Source organism: Scophthalmus maximus, chromosome 21 (assembly GCF_022379125.1).
Source record: "Scophthalmus maximus strain ysfricsl-2021 chromosome 21, ASM2237912v1, whole genome shotgun sequence".
In the NCBI taxonomy this organism is placed as follows: Eukaryota; Metazoa; Chordata; class Actinopteri; order Pleuronectiformes; family Scophthalmidae; genus Scophthalmus; species Scophthalmus maximus.
In genome coordinates, this window is record NC_061535.1 from 12,575,687 (window position 1) to 12,593,817 (window position 18,131).

Here is an 18,131-nt window from a genome sequence, read left to right on the forward strand (position 1 = left end):
CTGCCGTCAGTGAGGTGGTTGATGAGTCAGCGGACGCTGACGTGACGACTGGGACATCGGCTCCAGCTTCGCCTGGAAACTAACTGAGGTGCGAACGTCGCAAGAGAGCGATTCATCAGCTGCACTTTAATGCCGACGCTCACTTGCCTTCTTTTTAATACGACGGAGAACATTTGCCGCAGTTTGATGAAGAAAAAACAACAACTTGTAATTATCCAATCGATATCTCTTACAGTGCAAACATATGCGTCTTAATCAAGGACACGGGGGAGTTGGAATGACAAACAAACTGAAACCAGACACCGCCATAGTTCAACGCTCGAGTGTACAATTGAATTAGAGAACATAATTATCTCCCAGTGACTCGGGATATTGATTTTAAATAACACCGGCATATTTAATCTTCTTCTCCGACTTTGCCAGGAATTAATTCCACTTAAAAAGAATATGGATATATGGATTGTGTGATTGCCGGCACCAGTTTGTTCCCACAGAGCGGAGGCGAAGGAGACGTCCCCGACCCAGTGGAGCAGGACTCTGTGATAGCGATGTAAAGAGACGTGGCTTAATCAATAGAGGCTTTAAATTCATCCGGAAAACACATTAGAGTTCTGTGACAGTGCAATGAAAGTCTCTATCGTGGAGGCTCTGGCCTTTTAAACATCTTTAAAGATGTATTTTATGGACATGCATCATTTTATTTTATTTTTTATTTTATATCTAGAGCCCGAGCGATATTTTAAATATGCATTTATGTTTTACATTTTAGGTCAAATAAATGTTTATTGTCTTAATTCAATTTCTATTTATTTGGTTGTATTTGTCATTTTTTTCAGTTTATAGATAATTATGATAGTTTATGGTGAAACTTAAATATCAAGCCTCAATTACATTTCTTTGACATAAAGGTTTGATAACGACATCTTAGGAATCATTGACAGAATTTTTTTTTTAAAGAAATACATATATATATTCATATCGGCCGATGTATAAGTATCAGGAATCTTGTACTCCCTAATATCTACTTATATCTGGTATTTTTTGATCAAATCAATTCGATTATTTTTTTTTCAGTTTGAATTTCTTACAACTTTAATTCCAAAAAAAATTTGGACACGTAAGTGATTATCAATTCAGATTTAATTAAATTATTCACATAACTTTCAGGAAGCTGTCCTGTATCATGCTCTCCACCTCCTCCACCAGAGCGCTGTACTCCGCCCGACAAACCCTGTGCCCCCCCCTGCTGCTGCTGCTTCGCTTCAGGCACTCCATCATGTCTCCGTGCGTCTCCGGTCCGGACGCGGCCGACGCGAGCTCCTTCAGCTGCTCCGCGGGATCCTCCGGAATACTTGGGATTCGCAGCGCTTTGAACACAGCGGGGGCGAATTTCCCGTAGTGAGCGGTGGAGCAGAGCACCGCGGGGCACGAGCCGTCCTGCAGCCTGTCCGCCACCACTTTGGCCACGGCGGTGTGCGTGTCCATGACGTAGCCCGTCTGCGCGTGCACCGTCCGGACGGCGGCCAAGCAGTCGTCCTCGGAGCACCAGCCGGCCAGCACTTCCCGCCGCATCCTGCCGAGAAGAGGCTCGGGAGCCCGAAAGTGCCGCTGCCGGTCCAAGCGCGTGAACAGCTCCTTGACGAGGCGTGCGTCCCCGCCCGAGACGTGGTAGATGAACCTCTCCAGGTTGGAGGATTTCAGGATATCTATGGCCGGCGAGTGGGAGGGCAGCAGCGGCCGACCCCGGAGATCGTACTCGCCCGTGGCGATAAAGTCTGCGACGACGCGGTTGTGGTTGGACGCGCAGATGACTCTCCTTATCGGGACGCCCATTCGCTTGGCGTACACGGCTGACATGGCGTTGCCAAAGTTGCCGGTGGGGATGCAAACATCGACGGGCTCCCCGAACTTGACAGCGCCGTCTCTGCACAGGTCCAGATAGGCCGAGGAGTGGTACACCAGCTGCGAGGGGAGGAACGGTTACAGAACTCTGTTAGAAGTAAAGTTGACAAGAAGTTAAACTGCACTGGAATAAAATGTGTTTCTTCTACAGGAGGAAATAAACTGGACGACTGAATCTGGCGGAAAACAACAGATGAGAAAAAGCCTTACAACACTTGCATCTTGTACACAAGAAGTTAAAATATCGGCTGTGACAAAGACGTATTACAGAAGCTTCTACTCAGGGACCATCACCCCCACCTGCGGCAGCAGCCGTGCCCAGTTGATGGAGTTGGCGGTGCTGAGGACGGTGCCGTACTCCGCGGCGAGGTGGCCCGTCAGCCCGCTCTCTCCGAACATCCTCTTGATGCTCCTCTGGCAGAAGTCAAAGTCTGACGGGACGGCGACGGCCCTGGCGTTGCCCTCACCGTGGCCCGTCATCTGGAGCTTCTGTATCTCGCTCACCCCTCCCTCCGGGAAGAACACCAGCACGCCGGTCTTGTGTCCGCCGCTGAGCCCGCCGAAGCCGCTGAGCACCGCGCTTCCCGTGTCTCCGGACGTGGCCACCAGGATCAGGTAGTTGCACATCGGCGGGAGGCAGTGGGCGAAGAGCTGCGGCATCAGCTGCAAGGCGAGGTCTTTGAACGAGGCGGTGGGGCCGTGGAAGAGCTCCTGGACGTACTGATTGCCGTGGAGATGTTTCACGGGCGCCACCGCCTCGCTGGCAAAGTTCGACCCGTACGCCTTGAACACCATCGTCCTGAGGTCCGCAGCGCAGACGTCCGACGGGTGTATGCACTTCTCAAGTAAAACTAAAGCTCGCTCCGGGTACGACATGTCAACCAATCTCAGCCATTCGCGAGCGTCGATCTGCGGGAGGCCATTTTTGGGGACGTAGAGGCCGCCGTCTGTGGCCAGACCCTCGACCACCACGTCACTGAAGTGTGCTTTCCGATCGGATGCCCCCACGTCTTCGCACCTGGTGGACACGTATGTTTCCGCAGCGTAATCGTCATATCTCTCCACGGCCTTCACGACCTTCTCCGCAACTTCCTCCACCGCGTCTCCCGTGCCGCACAGCACGCGCACGTCCAGCCACTTCTCGTAGAACCGCTTCCTGTGACGCAGGATGTCCCTCATGCACGCGCCGGACTCCTGGCCCACAATCCTGTTCACCTCCATCCTGGCGAGCCTCCGCATGATGTCCTCGCCGTCCACGTCCAGGTAGACGACCAGCCCCGTCCGTCTGACGTGCCGCATCGCCTCGGCGTGCAGCGGGTTGGAGCCCGTCAGGGAAACGACACACCCCGAGGCGGAGAAGTTGCACAAAGCCCGGCCTTCCTCCTCGAGGAACCGCTCGCCGCCGACCGACGCCAGCTTGGCCGCCACGGGCATCTTCCACGCGGCCTCCAGGACGTCGTCGTCGACGTCGACCGCGGGCAGCCCCAGTCTGCAGGCCACTATCCTCCCCACGGTGGTCTTCCCCGCTCCAGGAGGACCCATGAGCAGGATGTTCATGCCCCCTACAGGAAGGGATCTAGTGGACAGCCATGATGATGACGTCACAAGGGGGCTCGGGCAGCACGTGGCAGCTCTGAGCACGAGCTGGGACGCTGTCAGTAAACCCATCGAGGTGTCAAATGACGCAACTCTTCCCTCTGTTTAGGAAAAATAATATTTAAAGAAAGGGACTTTCAAATTTCAAATTACATTGCATACAGAGGGCTGCACGTGTTTCGCAGGCAGGACAGTAGCAGAAGTGCCCTTTCATCACAAATGACATCTTAAATAATCGAGACACTCACATGAAATGGCGGCTTTCCTCTCTTCAAACCTGAAAATACATTCTAAAGTAGAGTTTCCGGTAACAACATGTTGTTTTTAACGGCTGAGCAGAAGCACGACTCTGCACAAACTACATAGCAACACGATCACCATGCTTTACTGAAAAAAACAACTACGGGGAGCGCGGTTGGACAAAATTCATACGTCTCTCAAGGAGGGGCACGAGTGAAAGTCAATGAAACTACGGGCTTTTTGTCACAAAAATATAATATATACATTAATAAATGTTTTATTGACTTTAAATGTAGCAAATGCTACAAGTGTGACAATCATGTAGAGGAATAAAACACGTATGATAGATTTTCTATAGCGAAACCTTCAAAGTCCGACTGAACCCACGGTGCGTTCAAGTGCGCCTCGTAAATAAGTGCTTTATGCTTCAAAGTACCTCTCGACGCACGTCAATATGAACATTGCCTTTTGGTATCGAATCCGAGCCTTGGCAGTTCGCTGTGTGTAGGCGAGAGTCTGGATAAATCAATTTTTTTAATATTTTTGAAAGCTGGCATGAGACAGAACATATTGTGCATGGCTGAATAAAACAAAATGTTGCTAATGAAATGAATACATCATATCAGTAGGATAATTAAAGTTAGGATTGTAACTTATAAGACCTTATGATAAAAAAGTACTTGTAGCTATATATAAATATAACAACTATATCAACTTGAGCCATTGTCTTTGGATTTTTTCATACTAAACGAGGTCTCCGGTCCGGTTTAATACTTCACAGGTGTACGGGAATGCAACGTTAGCTCCCGCAGTCGCCTAGCAACTAGGCGGAAGCGTGTTGTCAAACAAATTCCCACTGACCCAATGTTAGCTGCTGTCATTTTTTTTTTTTTTGTTGGTTCATGTCGTTATACAGCTGAACTTTATTAATCAACAGCTTAACGGTTGTTGTTGTTTTTAATTTAAAAATATTAAATCCTGCTCGAAGTCATTCAACATGTCGGAAGTTGTGCGTCCACCAGAAAGCGCCTACAACCTTTTGCTGAGGGAAGAGGTTCGAATACAGAAGCCGCCGAGGTACGTTCACAAGCTAGTTGGTTAGCAACTCAAATGCTAAAGTTTGCTAAAACAATGGACATGGAAAAATATATAAACTACACAATGAAGAAAAGTTAGAATCATCCAGCCTGTTTTCCAAAAGTGTGCGATTTGGCCTCATTTTAAAACTGCTACAATAGGACAGATAGTCGAGTAATCGATTAGATGAGTAACAGGAAAATGATTCCCCAGTTTTCAAGCATGAAACACCAGCACATTTGATGGTTCCAGCATCTTAAATGTTTTTATTTATTTTAAGTTTTTATTGAACAAAGATCATTATACAGAATATTTGGCATTACGATCTTAATATTAACCCTTACAAAACATTCAAGGCACATAAGGACCCATTAAACAAGTGTCAAAAAATAACAAATAAATAATATGCAAAATTAATAAATATAAAATGAAATAAAATAATAATTAAAAGTAGATTCCCTGAGCGCATGAGAGGTCATAGAGGTCAGTCTTCAATATCTTCAAAGAGTCATAAGCTCTGAGGAGCGATTTGGCCTTTCTCTTTTTCATGAGCTTCAAGGAACTCAGGTCATTTTCAACAAGGTCCCTTTTAAAAACAGAGAAAAGTGGTTTAATTTCTAGCATCTTAAATGTGCAAATTCTTTGCCCTAAAATTTAAAAAAGGAAACAGAAAAACTGGAGAAAAAAATGGCAAATCAATTATTAGTGGAAACAAACATTAGTTGCAGCTCTGCCGTATTAATTGGCGTGTGGCTTAAAAAGGAAAGTGAGGCAACATCGTTCTCATTTTCTGTTTCATTTAATTTAGCAAATATCTGAAATTATATATATATATACTTTGAAATCAAATTATCATTGTTCGCATCTGCCCCCTGAAGGTACATGTCCAAGTTCAGACCGGCAGTCGTGCTTGAGAAAAAGCTTGTCAAGGACGCGATGAGGACGATGGGACCGGCCAAAGTCGAGGTGGCGTCCCCTGACAAATACCTCAGAAAACATTCAAAAGAGCCCAAACTGTCGGAAAGTGAGTGTATTTCTATAGACGAACATGATCAAAGCTCGGGTGTGCATTTGTGTCTTATATATATATGTATGTATATTCATATGTCTTCTCAGAAGCGCCACAGTCCTCAAAAGGGGTTCGTAACGGCTGCGCCGCGAGGAAACCGGCTGTTCCTGCGAGGACGGACATCCCGCCCATGGGCCTTCACACCAAGAGAGACTTCACGAAGACGACCACGGTCGTGCCGATGAAGCCGCAGCCGACCTGCGTGGACGCCAAGACGGGGCACAAGCAGCGCCTTGAAAATTCCGGACTCGTCCCCAAGTACATCAAGAAAAAGGTGTCTTTTCCTAACGAAAACTACCCCCACAGGAAACACATTCACAAATTTAGCCATAAACACCATGGCAAGTGTATACCTGGTAAAAATCTCCTCTCCTCTATCTGCAGGATTTTGGAGAAGTACCCGATTACCTCCTCCAGCGCAGCAAAGAGAAGCAGCGAGCTCAGGAACAGTACGACGACTACGTGGCGGAGCAAAAGGAGCGGGGAGCCATGAAACACCTGACCGACTCCGAGCGGCACGACGTCCTGCAGGTACTCGAACACATCAGAATTCTCTTCATAATATTAAAAAGCCCCAGAATCCTGATCCCGGTCCCCGTCCCCGTCCCCCCCCTCTCTCTCTGGTTCCACCATCCAGGGCCTGAAGAAGAACTGGGACGCGCTGCACCAGGAGTACCAGGGCCTCTCGTTCGTCATCGACACCCTGTCGAAGAAGTCCCACAAGCTGCGGCTCGAGGAGGCGATGAAGCAGCTGGAGGACGACATCAACCTCATCGAGCGGTTCAAAACCATCTACATACCCAGTCACTAAGACGCAAAGACAAATTGTTTATGTATTCGTATTAATTCTTGCACTTTCGTTAGTCGCTTTGGACATAAAAAAAAGTTTAATTAATGTAATTTAATGTGACAAAAAACTCTTGGAATCCGATTTTTCTGTATTTCTTCAGCTCCCCCTCAGTTCAGTTTTCACATGGAGCTTGAAAAAAATAAATTTGTTAAAAAACATGATTAAAAATCTTTCTTTGAACCAATGAACCTAAACTTAAAGTGAAAAGAAAAACCAGGGAAATGAAATGTTCAAATTAGAGATGTGGACCAAACTATTGTCTCTTCTTATCTTCAGGTTAATGAAAATCCAAACTGAGTGTCACTGTAACAGTAGCTTTAATAAAAACCTCCAGTCCTTTAGGTTTATCAAAATAACCCCCTCTCTTGGAAATATTTCTGAATTTTCAAGGAAAACCGCAAATTCACCCTTTTTCTAAATATTAAAATTCGAGCATCAGACAATGACAAACATTTATTTTTTCTTTCTGGCGTCGGAGATCTTCTCTGGCTCAAGAAAGCGAATCCGGAATAAAAAATAATGAGCATTTTGTTTGTCAGTTTGTTTCCATCTCCTCCCTCGGTGACTTGTGATGCAGCAGCCACATGCCAACATCACATGAAGCCGATTATCCCAGGAATTCTCCACGACGAAAACAACGCTGTCCTGTTTTTATTGGTTGGGGTTGGGGGGGGCGGGGTAGGGGGGGTTTACGCAAACGACTCCAGTGTGATCCGACAGGCCATGTGGACGTCTCTGGATATCTGTTGAGTTTCCTCAGTTTTTTCTCTCTCAACAACTTAACGGTAAGAAGTGCTTTGGCGGTAACGGATTAGAAATGTGTCGTTTCTGAGATCGGCGCGTCCGTCCGAGTGTCATCTCTCTTCTTGTCCCGCAACCTTTCTTGTTCTCTCCCTTCCCAGGGGGGAAAGATGGAACAGCCTCACCATTAGCGTCCAGTCGATGAACAGTGCCATCATTTTTGCTGTGCGCGTTCCACTGAAGATCCTCTATCTTACACTCAACCCAGTGACAACCATCGTTTGCTGAACTCGTCAACACTCCCACTGTTGCAGGGATGGAAAGAGGAATCGTGGTACGTTCAGCACAAAGTCTCACTCTTCCAAAAGCCCCCTAGTATTGAATTCCGACGTTTGGGTTTTTGCTGCACAAAATAGATGTTTTGCAATGACATGTTCAGCTGTCATACATGTAGCTGTTGTAAGAAGGTAACTGATATCACTGCTATTCATAACCATGATACTGTTTCCATGTCACAATTTAGTTCAGGTCGAACTAGAACACCAAGCTGCCGAGCTCAGTTGTCGACTGCTTTACACTTTAGTTTCCGTGTTCTAGGAATTTAGGCTTCATCTACAGCATTTAATGTTAATCTACATGAAGAAGTTCCATTAATAGCCATTCATATTTTTTTTCATAGACCTCAGAAATTGTTGATTCCTTTCTATGCGTGAAAATTCGCTTCATTGCACCTACACCTCCACGTCCTCACAGCGAGTTGTTGCGTCCTACAGATAAAAGATGACTGGCCGGGTCACAGTCTGGACCTGTTCACCTACCCAGAGCACTACCACGAGGACATGGAGAGTGTCTACATTCCACACGGGGTGATCATGAACAGGTGACCACACGAAAATTCAAGCAAGCGCGCGCGTCGAGAGCGAGCAGGGCGAGTGTGTTTCCTTTTGTGTCCGTCCTGACGCGACTTCATCCTGCAGGATCGAGCGGCTGGCCCACTACGTCAAGGACGACTTCGGGGACGACGGCATCATGGTGCTGTGCGTCCTGAAGGGGGGCTACAAGTTCTGCTCGGACCTGGTGGAGTTCATCAAGGTGCTCGGCCGCAACTCCAACAAGTACACGGAGACGCGCGTGGAGTTCATCCGCCTGAAGAGCTACCTGGTGGGTGAAGTGCATAGAAAGCAAAATCAAGTTTTATTTTTGTATCATATTTTCCTCAATTGGCATTTCAATCTCTGTACAGCAAAAAAAAAAAAAAAAAACAACTCCCTCAGGTCCTCAAGATTTTAGAGGAAGCGTGTTATATTCTAGCAGATTAGACATAAAGCACCTGACCAGCTATGAAATATGATCACATCAGCATTTATTTCAATGTGCTGATGCTAGTAACCATGATCTGAGTCCAGCCACTGATTCTTCTCTCAACATCTTTGTCTTCCAACACATTTCCACTTATCTAAAATCACATACAAAATGTATTTCAAAATTGATTTCCCCCCCTTCTTTCTACGATACAATTGTGTTGTTCTGGCTAATTATTTGGTTCAACAGCTTAAAAAAACAGAAACATTCTTGAGAAAATCAACAATTTGGAAAAGTGATTATTTCTGGACGTAGTTCTTTAAAAATTCCATCTTCTTGAGAGTGAGTTTTATTGATTTATTTATTTTTGCTTTTCTCAATTTCACATTGTGATTAATGTAATATCTTTGGTGTCTGGCCTATTGGATGGAGACAAAAAATTTTTTTTGACAAAGATTTGGTCTTTAATAATTTTGTTATGACACTTTTTCTTTATTTGGGCGTATTAAATAGCTGAAACAGAGCACAGCTTTGTCACTAATCGCAATAATCATAAGTTACAGGCCTAAGTCACATTTTTAACAGCCCTTGCAGTGGCGCGAGGGTCGGGAAAATCCCAGGGCGGCACACCAACACCAAAAGCCATAACTGAATTTGAGGAATTCTATTATGCCGTTGTGATATATTTTGGAGTTTTGGATTTGAGTTTTGGAGAGTTGGATTTTTGTTACCTTAGTTATGAAATACTCTTTTTTCCCTTACCTTCATTTGGGTCCTGCTCCTTCAAGACCTCACTATACTATTTAATTATTATTAAAAAAAATATAGACTTTATACATGTGTAACTATGGGATGTGCCTGACTCTTGCCTCGGCCACCAGAGGTCACTGTTGTTCATGTTACGTGAGGGAACAACCCAGTCAGGCCAATGTAAAGTTACAGGACATCGACAGGGCTTCATGGGGGTTGTTTAAATAACCCCGGATAAAATTCAATTCAATACAACTTTATTTATTTGTGCAAAGGGCAATTTTATGCAGCATCTCACCACTCAGGTCGACAAATACAAACTTAATACAGTAAGAGCAGCTGCAGCAAATGTAATCATGTTTTTCTTTACAAATTGTAGTGCTTTTATATGTCATTGTTATTTGATATATACTAGTTATATAGACTAAAATATTCCCATGTATCGACTTGGATTGTTTCCATCCATGTGATTTACAGAGGAAGACGAAAAAAAACACTGTTAATCTCAAAAGTAGAAACAATCAAAAGGTTAATAATATAAAACATACAAACACTGGAACAAACATAAAACATCACGATTACATTTTTTGTTAACAACAATGGCAGCAAGTTGCTCTCGCTGCGCTGCATCCGAGCGATGAGGCTTGTTAGTCATTCACACGGGTCACGGTGGGAGTCATATGACCTGCGCCCGGGACGCGTCACTGCTCGTCTCGTCCCAGTGATGCGTCTGTGGCCGTCCGAATCTGAACTCATGGACGTCCATCATCACCAAGCTTTGCTTCCCACAGGAACTTAGTGAGCCTGTGAAGTAAACTTGTGTGAAGAAGCAGCTGAAGTCCTACTAAGAGTTGGAGAAAACTGAAAAGGGGATGAGGAAATCTGTAGTGTGAGCAGTGAAAGACGTTTAAATGTGAGTCCTGTTGTGTAAGGGAGGAGAAGGAACACTGCCAACAAAAAAAACACGTTGAATATTATTATTATATATTGAGTTATACAATTCACCCAGTTCTTGCGAAACTCGTCTCCCTCCGTGCGTTTGTTTCGCGTCAACGCTGCGGACGGTTCTGCGTTGAGCATCGCACAGTGCAGCCAAGTTATTGAGAAACACTACAGAGTCGGACGGTACATTCTTAAGAAAACATATGTTACTGCATTTTTCCCAACCATCTCTCTGACAGACCAGTTATTGTAAATGATGGCGGCTGAAAAACGTTACAGAATCTCTGTACAATGTCTCAGTTGCATAAGAAGACGTTCTTCTCTTCTTCTTCTTCTTCTTCTTCTTCTTCTTCTTCTTCTTCCCAGAATGACCAGTCGACAGAGGACCTGCACATCATAGGAAGCAGAGATCTGTCCTTTCTGCGTGGAAAGGTGTGTGTTGTCCGTCAAACTGTCATAGAGTCAAAACACTTTAACACAGGTGAACAATGGAGAATGTACCTGATCAGAATTTTATTTTAAACAAAAATACACTGAATTCCCTTCTTATACACAACGCAACGCCGACCATTAATACATTTTTGCTGCACGAAAACTTGCCCCGAAGACAAAACGCACCCCTGTCCTTCCAAAAAAATGCGAAGCTTTCTCCACACAACCGTGCTCTTTGTGCTCATCTTGCACAAGAGGAGTGTCACTTTGTTAAAGTGGTTTGCCCTTCACCGGCACGGCCATGAATCAGACATTTGCAGGCAAGCAGATGTTCCCACGCGGCAGATTTACGGAGCGAGGGGAGGACTGGTGAGGACGAGAGGCATCGTGAGGAATCGCCCACCCCCCCCCTCGCTACATTATTGTCTGAGATAGGAATAAGACAGAAACTTTGCTTACTCAGCTGAGTGGGCGCGCTAATACCGTGTGCCCACACGCATTACAGCTTGAAAGGAGAAAGTGGAATTGTCTCGACTGAGCCGTCGGATGGTGCTGATGGCGAAGACGCATCTGTGGTGTGGGTGAAAAGGTCAGACGGAGGCCGACGGGCACCTTGCACAGAGAACGTGAATCATCCAACTCTGTCTGCGTCCCTAAGGTCGACGTTCTCATTACAATCGCTCAACACGAACCTCCCACAGAGTCTCAGAGGAACTGTCAGTCATCAGTCTCCGTTATAGCCTCGTACACTAATGTTGTCGAGTCCCAACCGGCAGATTACGAGCGTTTGCGCTATTGAGACGTCCCTTAACAACCTATCTCTACCTGCCCCGCGACAACGGCCACGTAATGGCGGCGTGAGCGCTCGTCAATGTGGAGTCGAAGGCGGAGCTGGCGGGCGCGGGGCTCCTCTGGTGTCCACGGGTTGAATTCAGCGGCTCACATGTCTTAATCCCGAGGTTCATTACGGTAATCTGAGCGGTTCGATTTAAATTTAGCGCGGCTAAACGCAAAATAGTGTGTGACCTGAAGACGTAATTGGAGGCGTTGGGCCATGAGTGAAATACTGGTTCCTATTCTGAAAAAAGAAACCTGCTACTCCTTATATTCACAAAGATGATGATGCGTCTCAACTGAAATTCATTTATTTCGTGCCAAACAACATAGTCCCCAGAGGATGTATCCTATTGTCCAATTTTGCTTTTGAACGGCAACTCATGACTTTTGTCGGATTGACTATTTACGAAAAATGCTGCAGACACTCCCGATTTAAGTTTTACTTTGTCCTGTACTATGATTTATGGTAAAATACTTGCAAAACTAACGACCTTCACACCAGCCGCGGCTGCAGTTTGGGTTCATTGTTGCTCATCGGGAAATGTTAGCATGCTAGCACGTCAAAGTTGGTGAACATGGTAAACATCAGCAAGCTAGCATTGTCATGGTGACCAGTACGCCGTGTATAAAAACGGACGTAGTCACCGGGTACGGAGAGTGCATGTCTTCTCTCAAATGACCAGCAGAGGGCGACTGCACTCCAGTCGGTGAGAAAATGACTCTACTTCTCACTTGAGTTATACAAGTTCATGGCTCAATCTCAAGTCGACGCCATCACGGTCATTTTTGTAAATTATGGCCCTATTTACGACGCTGAAGCACCTGACGCATTGGGGCGTGGCTACAGCGTGATTGACGGCTAGCGCCGTCCAATAGGTGCAGGTCGGACGAGCTCCCAGTCAGGTCCACCCCCCCTTGCTCCTCCAAATATGGCTACATCTGGATTAAAGAAAATTTTTTAAATGGCGCCGGCCACATTGCTGAACAGTTCACAAGCCAATGGGGGACGTCGCGGTATGCGTTGCCACTTGCTGCCGACATTAGCCATTACCTAACCCAAACCCTGTAGCCTTAGCCTTGACACAACTTGGAAAACTCTTAACTTACCTGGCCAGAGAAGTTTGTCAAGGTTTCATGATTCAGCTACAGGAATTACGGAAAACTCGCCACCTGCCAAACGGCCCGCCGGCGTCCAACTGGCGGCCGCGCATGTTTACAGCCTTTTTTTTTTTTTTTAAGACAGGTCAGTTGTGTTTGAGTTTCCATAGTCTCCCATCTACTTTCTCCGAGCGTTGCGTAACAGTGTCTCCAGGTGGAGACGTGGGGAACATTGGCCCGTCGCCCGCATCCTCCCCAACCGCCCCCCCCCCCCCCCCCGGACCGTAGATGCTCTCGGCCGGCCTCACCAAGAGAGCCCCGCGCGCCCGGCCAGGAGGAACAAGGAGTCGCTGGAATCCGTGCAGCAGCAGAGAGAAGAGTGTGCAGCGCCCCGGGACACTTTCTCACTCACTTCTACACACGGATGTTCATCACTGCCGAGCACGAGTTGTCTGTGGCGGGGGTTTTTTTCGTTTTTTGTTAAGGCGCTGAACATACTGCCGACGTCGTCGTCGTCGTCGTCGTCCTAGATACCATCTCAAAGAAATGCAAATTTCACGGAAAAACAACCAGCCCTTTTGTTTTCACTTTGCTCGAGCGGTGCTATGAATCCAAAAGGTCAATGTTGTACTGATGTTTGCCTCTGTTTGTCTTTTTTTTCCTTCCGCATGTTACCAAGAGCGTGCTCATTGTCGAGGTGAGTCGAGCGCAAACACTCTCTGCACGCAGCGTAGTTAAAATGACTTCCACCAATCACGCCCCCTTCAAACGTCCTCCTTGTTTTTTCATGCCTTTGACAAGTTCTGTTTGAACTTGATCCCTTTTTTTTTTTTCTGGTTGTTTCACTGATTAGGACGCCATTGTGCTCGTCTCCTTTCTGCCTCTGGTCCACAATGGGACAAAAGGAACAGTGTGTTTTTCCCTTTAAGATCACGTTTCGGTCGTAAGAGGAGCTAAAGGCACGTGAGCACGTTATATTGCACATTATATTCCCCCTGAGAACGTGCTCGGAAATTTTTGTCAAACTCAATTTAACACTTATCTCGGAGTGAGCACATAATCCTGTCACGGAGGTAGTTGATGTCAAAAATTCTCTACGTATATAAGAAAAGCAACATCCGACATGAAACAAAAGTTGTGCGGGAAAAAGTGTGAGATTAAAACTTGAGAAAAAGGAAAATATCTCACTTTTATTTTTCCCCTCTTTGAAAGAATTCCGCACTTAAAATGTCCCACGCCCCTCCCTGCCCTCCTCTCCTCTCCTCTCCTCGTTTCCTTTGCTCTTCCCTTCCCTCAGGCCATCGTCGACACGGGGAAGACCATGAAGGCCCTCCTGCAGCACGTGGGGACCTTTGAGCCCAAGATGGTCAAGGTCGCGGGGTGAGCCGGTCCCTCGGTGTCGTCTGTGTTTTTTCCACGCGGTGGAAATGCCGAGCGCGTGACGAAACGCGCTGGGCAGACGATATCGCTTCTTCACATGTAGGAAGTGTCCGCACTCGCTATCTCGCGCGCACGGCCACTTCCTTTCACGTGCCGCCGAGATCGCAGAGGCGAGATAAACGTCTTTTTCCTCTCCGACGGCTCGTGTTGAGAGTTATTTCCTTTTCTTTCCCTCTTTCTTTTTTACTGTATATGTCACACTGTACAAGTGTTAACATGTTGCATTTGTGCAATTGGGATGCATCTTTGTTTTTCTTCAAATTAAAATATAATAACTAATAACTGGTTCTGTCCCTTTTCATAGTCTGCTGGTGAAGAGGGTGCCTAACATGGCCCAACACTTGACGGACTGTAAGTACTCCTCCCAAAGTGTTCGCCCGCACTGTGACTGCTGTGTCAGCAGTAATGAACCGTGAACTTTACACTTTCCGCGGTGTTACTCAAAGCCGAAAGAGATATTTAAAAAAATGAGAAGGTGGCGAAGTTGTATCTGGCTGAAGCAATTAGGAGAGAAGACGAGGCTCCGAGGCCGAGTGACGAAAAGCCTCAAGAAATAGTACCAATTTCTGTTTTGTAAACAAAAATCTCCAGCGCGCCGTGTCACTTATTAATATTCTTGTCTGATATTTTGCTCCGACAGATGTCGGATTCGAGATCCCCAACCGCTTCGTCGTGGGCTACGCGCTGGACTACAACGAATACTTCCGTGACCTGAACGTAAGTGAGCGAGCGAGCGACCGACGCTGACGCCACACGTGACCTTTGGAGAAGAAGGGATGAAAGGGATGAAAGGGACAGGATGGGAGGGAGTAAACACAGCGAATCAAAAGAGATGCCCTCTGCCCCTGAGATCCACATTCACCCAGTGAGTGTCCTCACTGCCTGAGGAGCTCAAAACTCACTTTGACCCCGGTGCCATCATCTAAAGAGCATATCTGACTTCTCCTTTAGTAATCTCTTTTTCTTCATTGGTCCTTCAAAACCTTCTTACTCCTCTTTAAGCCTCGGGACACGAGTGCAAACCGATTCCTGTTTCCTTCGCCGCATCCGTGAGTTTATCAAGTCCGATTTCTCCGTCTGACATTAGCAAATGCAAAATCCCCCCGTGTGAGCGTTGTCATTTTTTATATATCTATATCTACAAAGACGTGGCCTCAAATTTACCTCTGACTCATGCGAAACACTAAGCCCACACTGACTCCCATAGCTTTGTGTGCGCGTGCACTTGTGTGTGTGTGTGTGTGTGTGTGTGTGTGTGTGCTGCACGTACTGTATGTGCTGTATTATTGCGTATGTCTCCCGTGCATGTTTGAGGGGGGTGGTACGAACGCTTGAAAAGAGGGTGACATGTGGAATGTAGAGGTTAGGATCTCACTATCAGGCAGAGTTGATAACTGTCCTCATCCCACTGGAGAAATATGAGTTGAACCCCTGAGATACCCAGAGTCAGATTAATGAATGTGTCATATCCTTTTTGGAGATTACCTCCCAAGCTTTTTAATTTTTTTGCGAGCTCCATCTCTTCATACTGTATATGTGGCATGTTAACATTCTCAGAACATGAGAGATGATAGGGCGACCTCAAACAAACCATCGTCCCACTCAACACATTCATTTAACATTTAAATAACACATTTTTCTTTCTCCCGCCTCTTTTTCTTTCAGCACATCTGTGTTATCAGCAAGACTGGAAAAATGAAGTACAAGATTTGAGAGGAATTAAAACCTGCGAGCGATGCCCAGTTTCACATCAGCGGCACAGAACTTTCCACAAGTATTTTTTTTTATGTGTTTCAGAAAAGGTTCAAGCAAGTATATTTGATATGTCAAAACTGAAAGAATATCCCTTTTCTCTTTTGAAAGAACTTTAGAATTAAAAAAACAAAACCCATGTGATCTAAGTGTTGCCTCATCCAGCCCCCTTTTTTTCATGTTTGTGAGATGCACACAAACAAAGAAGTTGATAATAAAGGAACGAGAAGAAGCGCTGCCCACCAGGAGAGGACGTTGGTGACAGATGGAGGGAGCTTATGGACGCTGGCATCCCCGCGCCCGGATGACGCCCACTCTGACTCATGGAAAACACACAGTGGGCGCAGCGGGCCGGCTGGACGGCGTCGCCACACCACACTGCCTCCGTTTGTTTCCAACCTAAACCAGGGTTTTTAACTGCAGATTAGAAACAAAGGTATGATAATTCACGTGGTGAATCCATAAATTGTTACGTCTAACTTCTCGTATTCCAAAATCCAGTCGGCAAAACATACTTTGAGTGTATTTTGCACTACAATCTTCTTTCCCTCCCCCCCACATTTACTGAGTGACTTTGTCTCTAACATATACAGACTAAGTCCCCCTTCACTCAAAAATGTGTTTTTTCTTATTGTTACTCCACTTTTATGAAAGATGAATGTGCAGAGTTTGACACCAGAAAGCTGTTTTCACATTCATCCACCGGTGGGAGGAACGTTTTTTCTTCTTCTCTGTGATCACCTGGTTTGGAACCAGTCACGTTCCAAACCTACACATGTATCGTGTGGAAAGCTGGAGCGTACATACTGTACACTGTGAGTGGACTTACTAAGAGATTTAGGAGACATCTTTTGGAACGGAGTTAATAATTGCATTTTCAGAGATTTTTCACGAGCAGACAGAAGTAAATCTTTTTTTTTGTGTGTGTAAAAACCATATCGGACAAATTATTATTCCAAGCAGCGTATTGTTCTATGTCTGGAGGGAAGCCATTACCTTCTAAATGTTGAGTTCATTTTCAATTCAATTAACCTAAACAGAAATTCCCATCGACGAAAAAAAAAAAATCTCTACATTCCAACGAATCGCAAATAAACAAACATGAGGGCCGGATGTGTTTTTACAAGGTTTATCGTTCCCGCGATTAAGCTCCCGGGGCCCTTGATCTCCGAGGGAGAGCGCCGCTCGGCGCAAAGGGCGGGAAATCAAAATACCTGCAGACTCTGGACCACAAACATACATGTGGAACACACACACACACACACACACACACACACACACATTGAGGTATTTCCTCTGTTCTCTTGCCATCATCCGTGTGACTGAGAGAGTCAACTGTGCGTGTCGGCAAACAGTGAGGAGCACGCTCCACTTCACACACTCGGGGAGTGTTATCGCGTGGCCACGCACTCTTTACTCTCGACCACCTGAAACTCCAAACAGCCGTCGCATAACATGACGGGCCTCCATGTACGGTACACACAGAGGAATTATTATTCTCATCATTTTTTTGGTGTATTTGAAAAATCCGCCACAGTATGTCCCCCCCCCCCCCCCATTTTGTGTTCCTAGGCCAATGGTAACGGTCCAGCTCCGGCCACGACGCCTCTCCAAGTTAAACGACCTGATAAATGAGTTGCTCCGTGGATAATATGAGTGACCGCAAACCAAAGAGAGGTTCTGGGAGGTTCTTCTGGGAGCGTTCGGTCTCCGTGTTGTGCTTTTTCTGAGTGCTCTCAGGTTTCACGTGCAAACGACACCTTCACTAAAACGTTTGGCGGAACCCTGCGTCCAGTCGGGTGTCATCACTTGTCCTTGACCCCCCGCGAGGTGCAGAGGAACGAGATAAGGGAAAAGAAGCTCAGGAAAAGGCGCAGGCCTTTGAGTTGCGCGCTATCCGTTCATCTCGAAAACCCACAAAGACCCCCGTTGTTCCTCGGGCCAGCGAACCCCAATGTGTCCTTATCATAAAAACATCAGCACTCGGCAGCAGTGGTTAACTTTATCCCCAGCGCTGGAGCCACCCGCACAGCCCTGGGAACCCAGGGGCCGTCGTCCCTCACCTCGGGGCGGGGCCTGTTGAAAGCGAGACGGGACAAAAAG

The 18,131-nt window shown here is 46.2% G+C and overlaps 3 protein-coding genes across 3 annotated transcripts; 2 read left to right on the top strand and 1 right to left on the bottom strand.

Moving 5' to 3' along the window:
- Window positions 1-1,122: 1,122 nt before the first annotated feature.
- LOC118291444 (threonine synthase-like 1) lies at window positions 1,123-4,415 on the bottom strand. The gene is made up of 3 exons (XM_035619726.2): window positions 3,747-4,415; window positions 2,203-3,599; window positions 1,123-1,962 (listed from the first exon to the last, which is right to left on the bottom strand). Exons 2-3 carry the CDS (start codon window positions 3,568-3,570, stop codon window positions 1,153-1,155), a joined length of 2,178 nt encoding a protein of 725 aa, XP_035475619.1. The 5' UTR covers window positions 3,571-3,599; window positions 3,747-4,415; the 3' UTR covers window positions 1,123-1,152.
- Window positions 4,416-4,582: 167 nt separating this feature from the next.
- On the top strand, window positions 4,583-6,895 carry enkur (enkurin, TRPC channel interacting protein). Its single transcript, XM_035619730.2, has 5 exons — window positions 4,583-4,815; window positions 5,694-5,839; window positions 5,932-6,158; window positions 6,269-6,415; window positions 6,522-6,895. The coding sequence occupies exons 1-5, from the start codon at window positions 4,736-4,738 to the stop codon at window positions 6,693-6,695; spliced, it is 774 nt and encodes a 257-aa protein (XP_035475623.1). The 5' UTR covers window positions 4,583-4,735; the 3' UTR covers window positions 6,696-6,895.
- A 514-nt stretch (window positions 6,896-7,409) lies between these two features.
- On the top strand, window positions 7,410-16,177 carry prtfdc1a (phosphoribosyl transferase domain containing 1a). Its single transcript, XM_035619731.2, has 9 exons — window positions 7,410-7,809; window positions 8,249-8,355; window positions 8,453-8,636; window positions 10,836-10,901; window positions 13,516-13,533; window positions 14,134-14,216; window positions 14,581-14,627; window positions 14,917-14,993; window positions 15,942-16,177. The coding sequence occupies exons 1-9, from the start codon at window positions 7,792-7,794 to the stop codon at window positions 15,987-15,989; spliced, it is 648 nt and encodes a 215-aa protein (XP_035475624.1). The 5' UTR covers window positions 7,410-7,791; the 3' UTR covers window positions 15,990-16,177.
- The last annotated feature ends 1,954 nt before the right edge of the window (window positions 16,178-18,131 follow it).

Excerpts from the sequence above, each read along its gene's own strand:
- prtfdc1a (XM_035619731.2), top strand. Across the intron at positions 8,356-8,452 it reads CACGGGGTGATCATGAACAG|GATCGAGCGGCTGGCCCACT; the intron begins GTGACCACACGA and ends TTCATCCTGCAG. Across the intron at positions 14,217-14,580 it reads AAGATGGTCAAGGTCGCGGG|TCTGCTGGTGAAGAGGGTGC; the intron begins GTGAGCCGGTCC and ends CCCTTTTCATAG.
- LOC118291444 (XM_035619726.2), bottom strand. The coding sequence starts at position 3,570 with ATGGGTTTACTGACAGCGTCCCAGCTCGTGCTCAGAGCTGCCACGTGC. Across the intron at positions 1,963-2,202 it reads GGGCACGGCTGCTGCCGCAG|CTGGTGTACCACTCCTCGGC; the intron begins GTGGGGGTGATG and ends CTCCCCTCGCAG.
- enkur (XM_035619730.2), top strand. The coding sequence starts at position 4,736 with ATGTCGGAAGTTGTGCGTCCACCAGAAAGCGCCTACAACCTTTTGCTG. Across the intron at positions 4,816-5,693 it reads CGAATACAGAAGCCGCCGAG|GTACATGTCCAAGTTCAGAC; the intron begins GTACGTTCACAA and ends TGCCCCCTGAAG. Across the intron at positions 6,159-6,268 it reads CCAAGTACATCAAGAAAAAG|GATTTTGGAGAAGTACCCGA; the intron begins GTGTCTTTTCCT and ends CTCTATCTGCAG.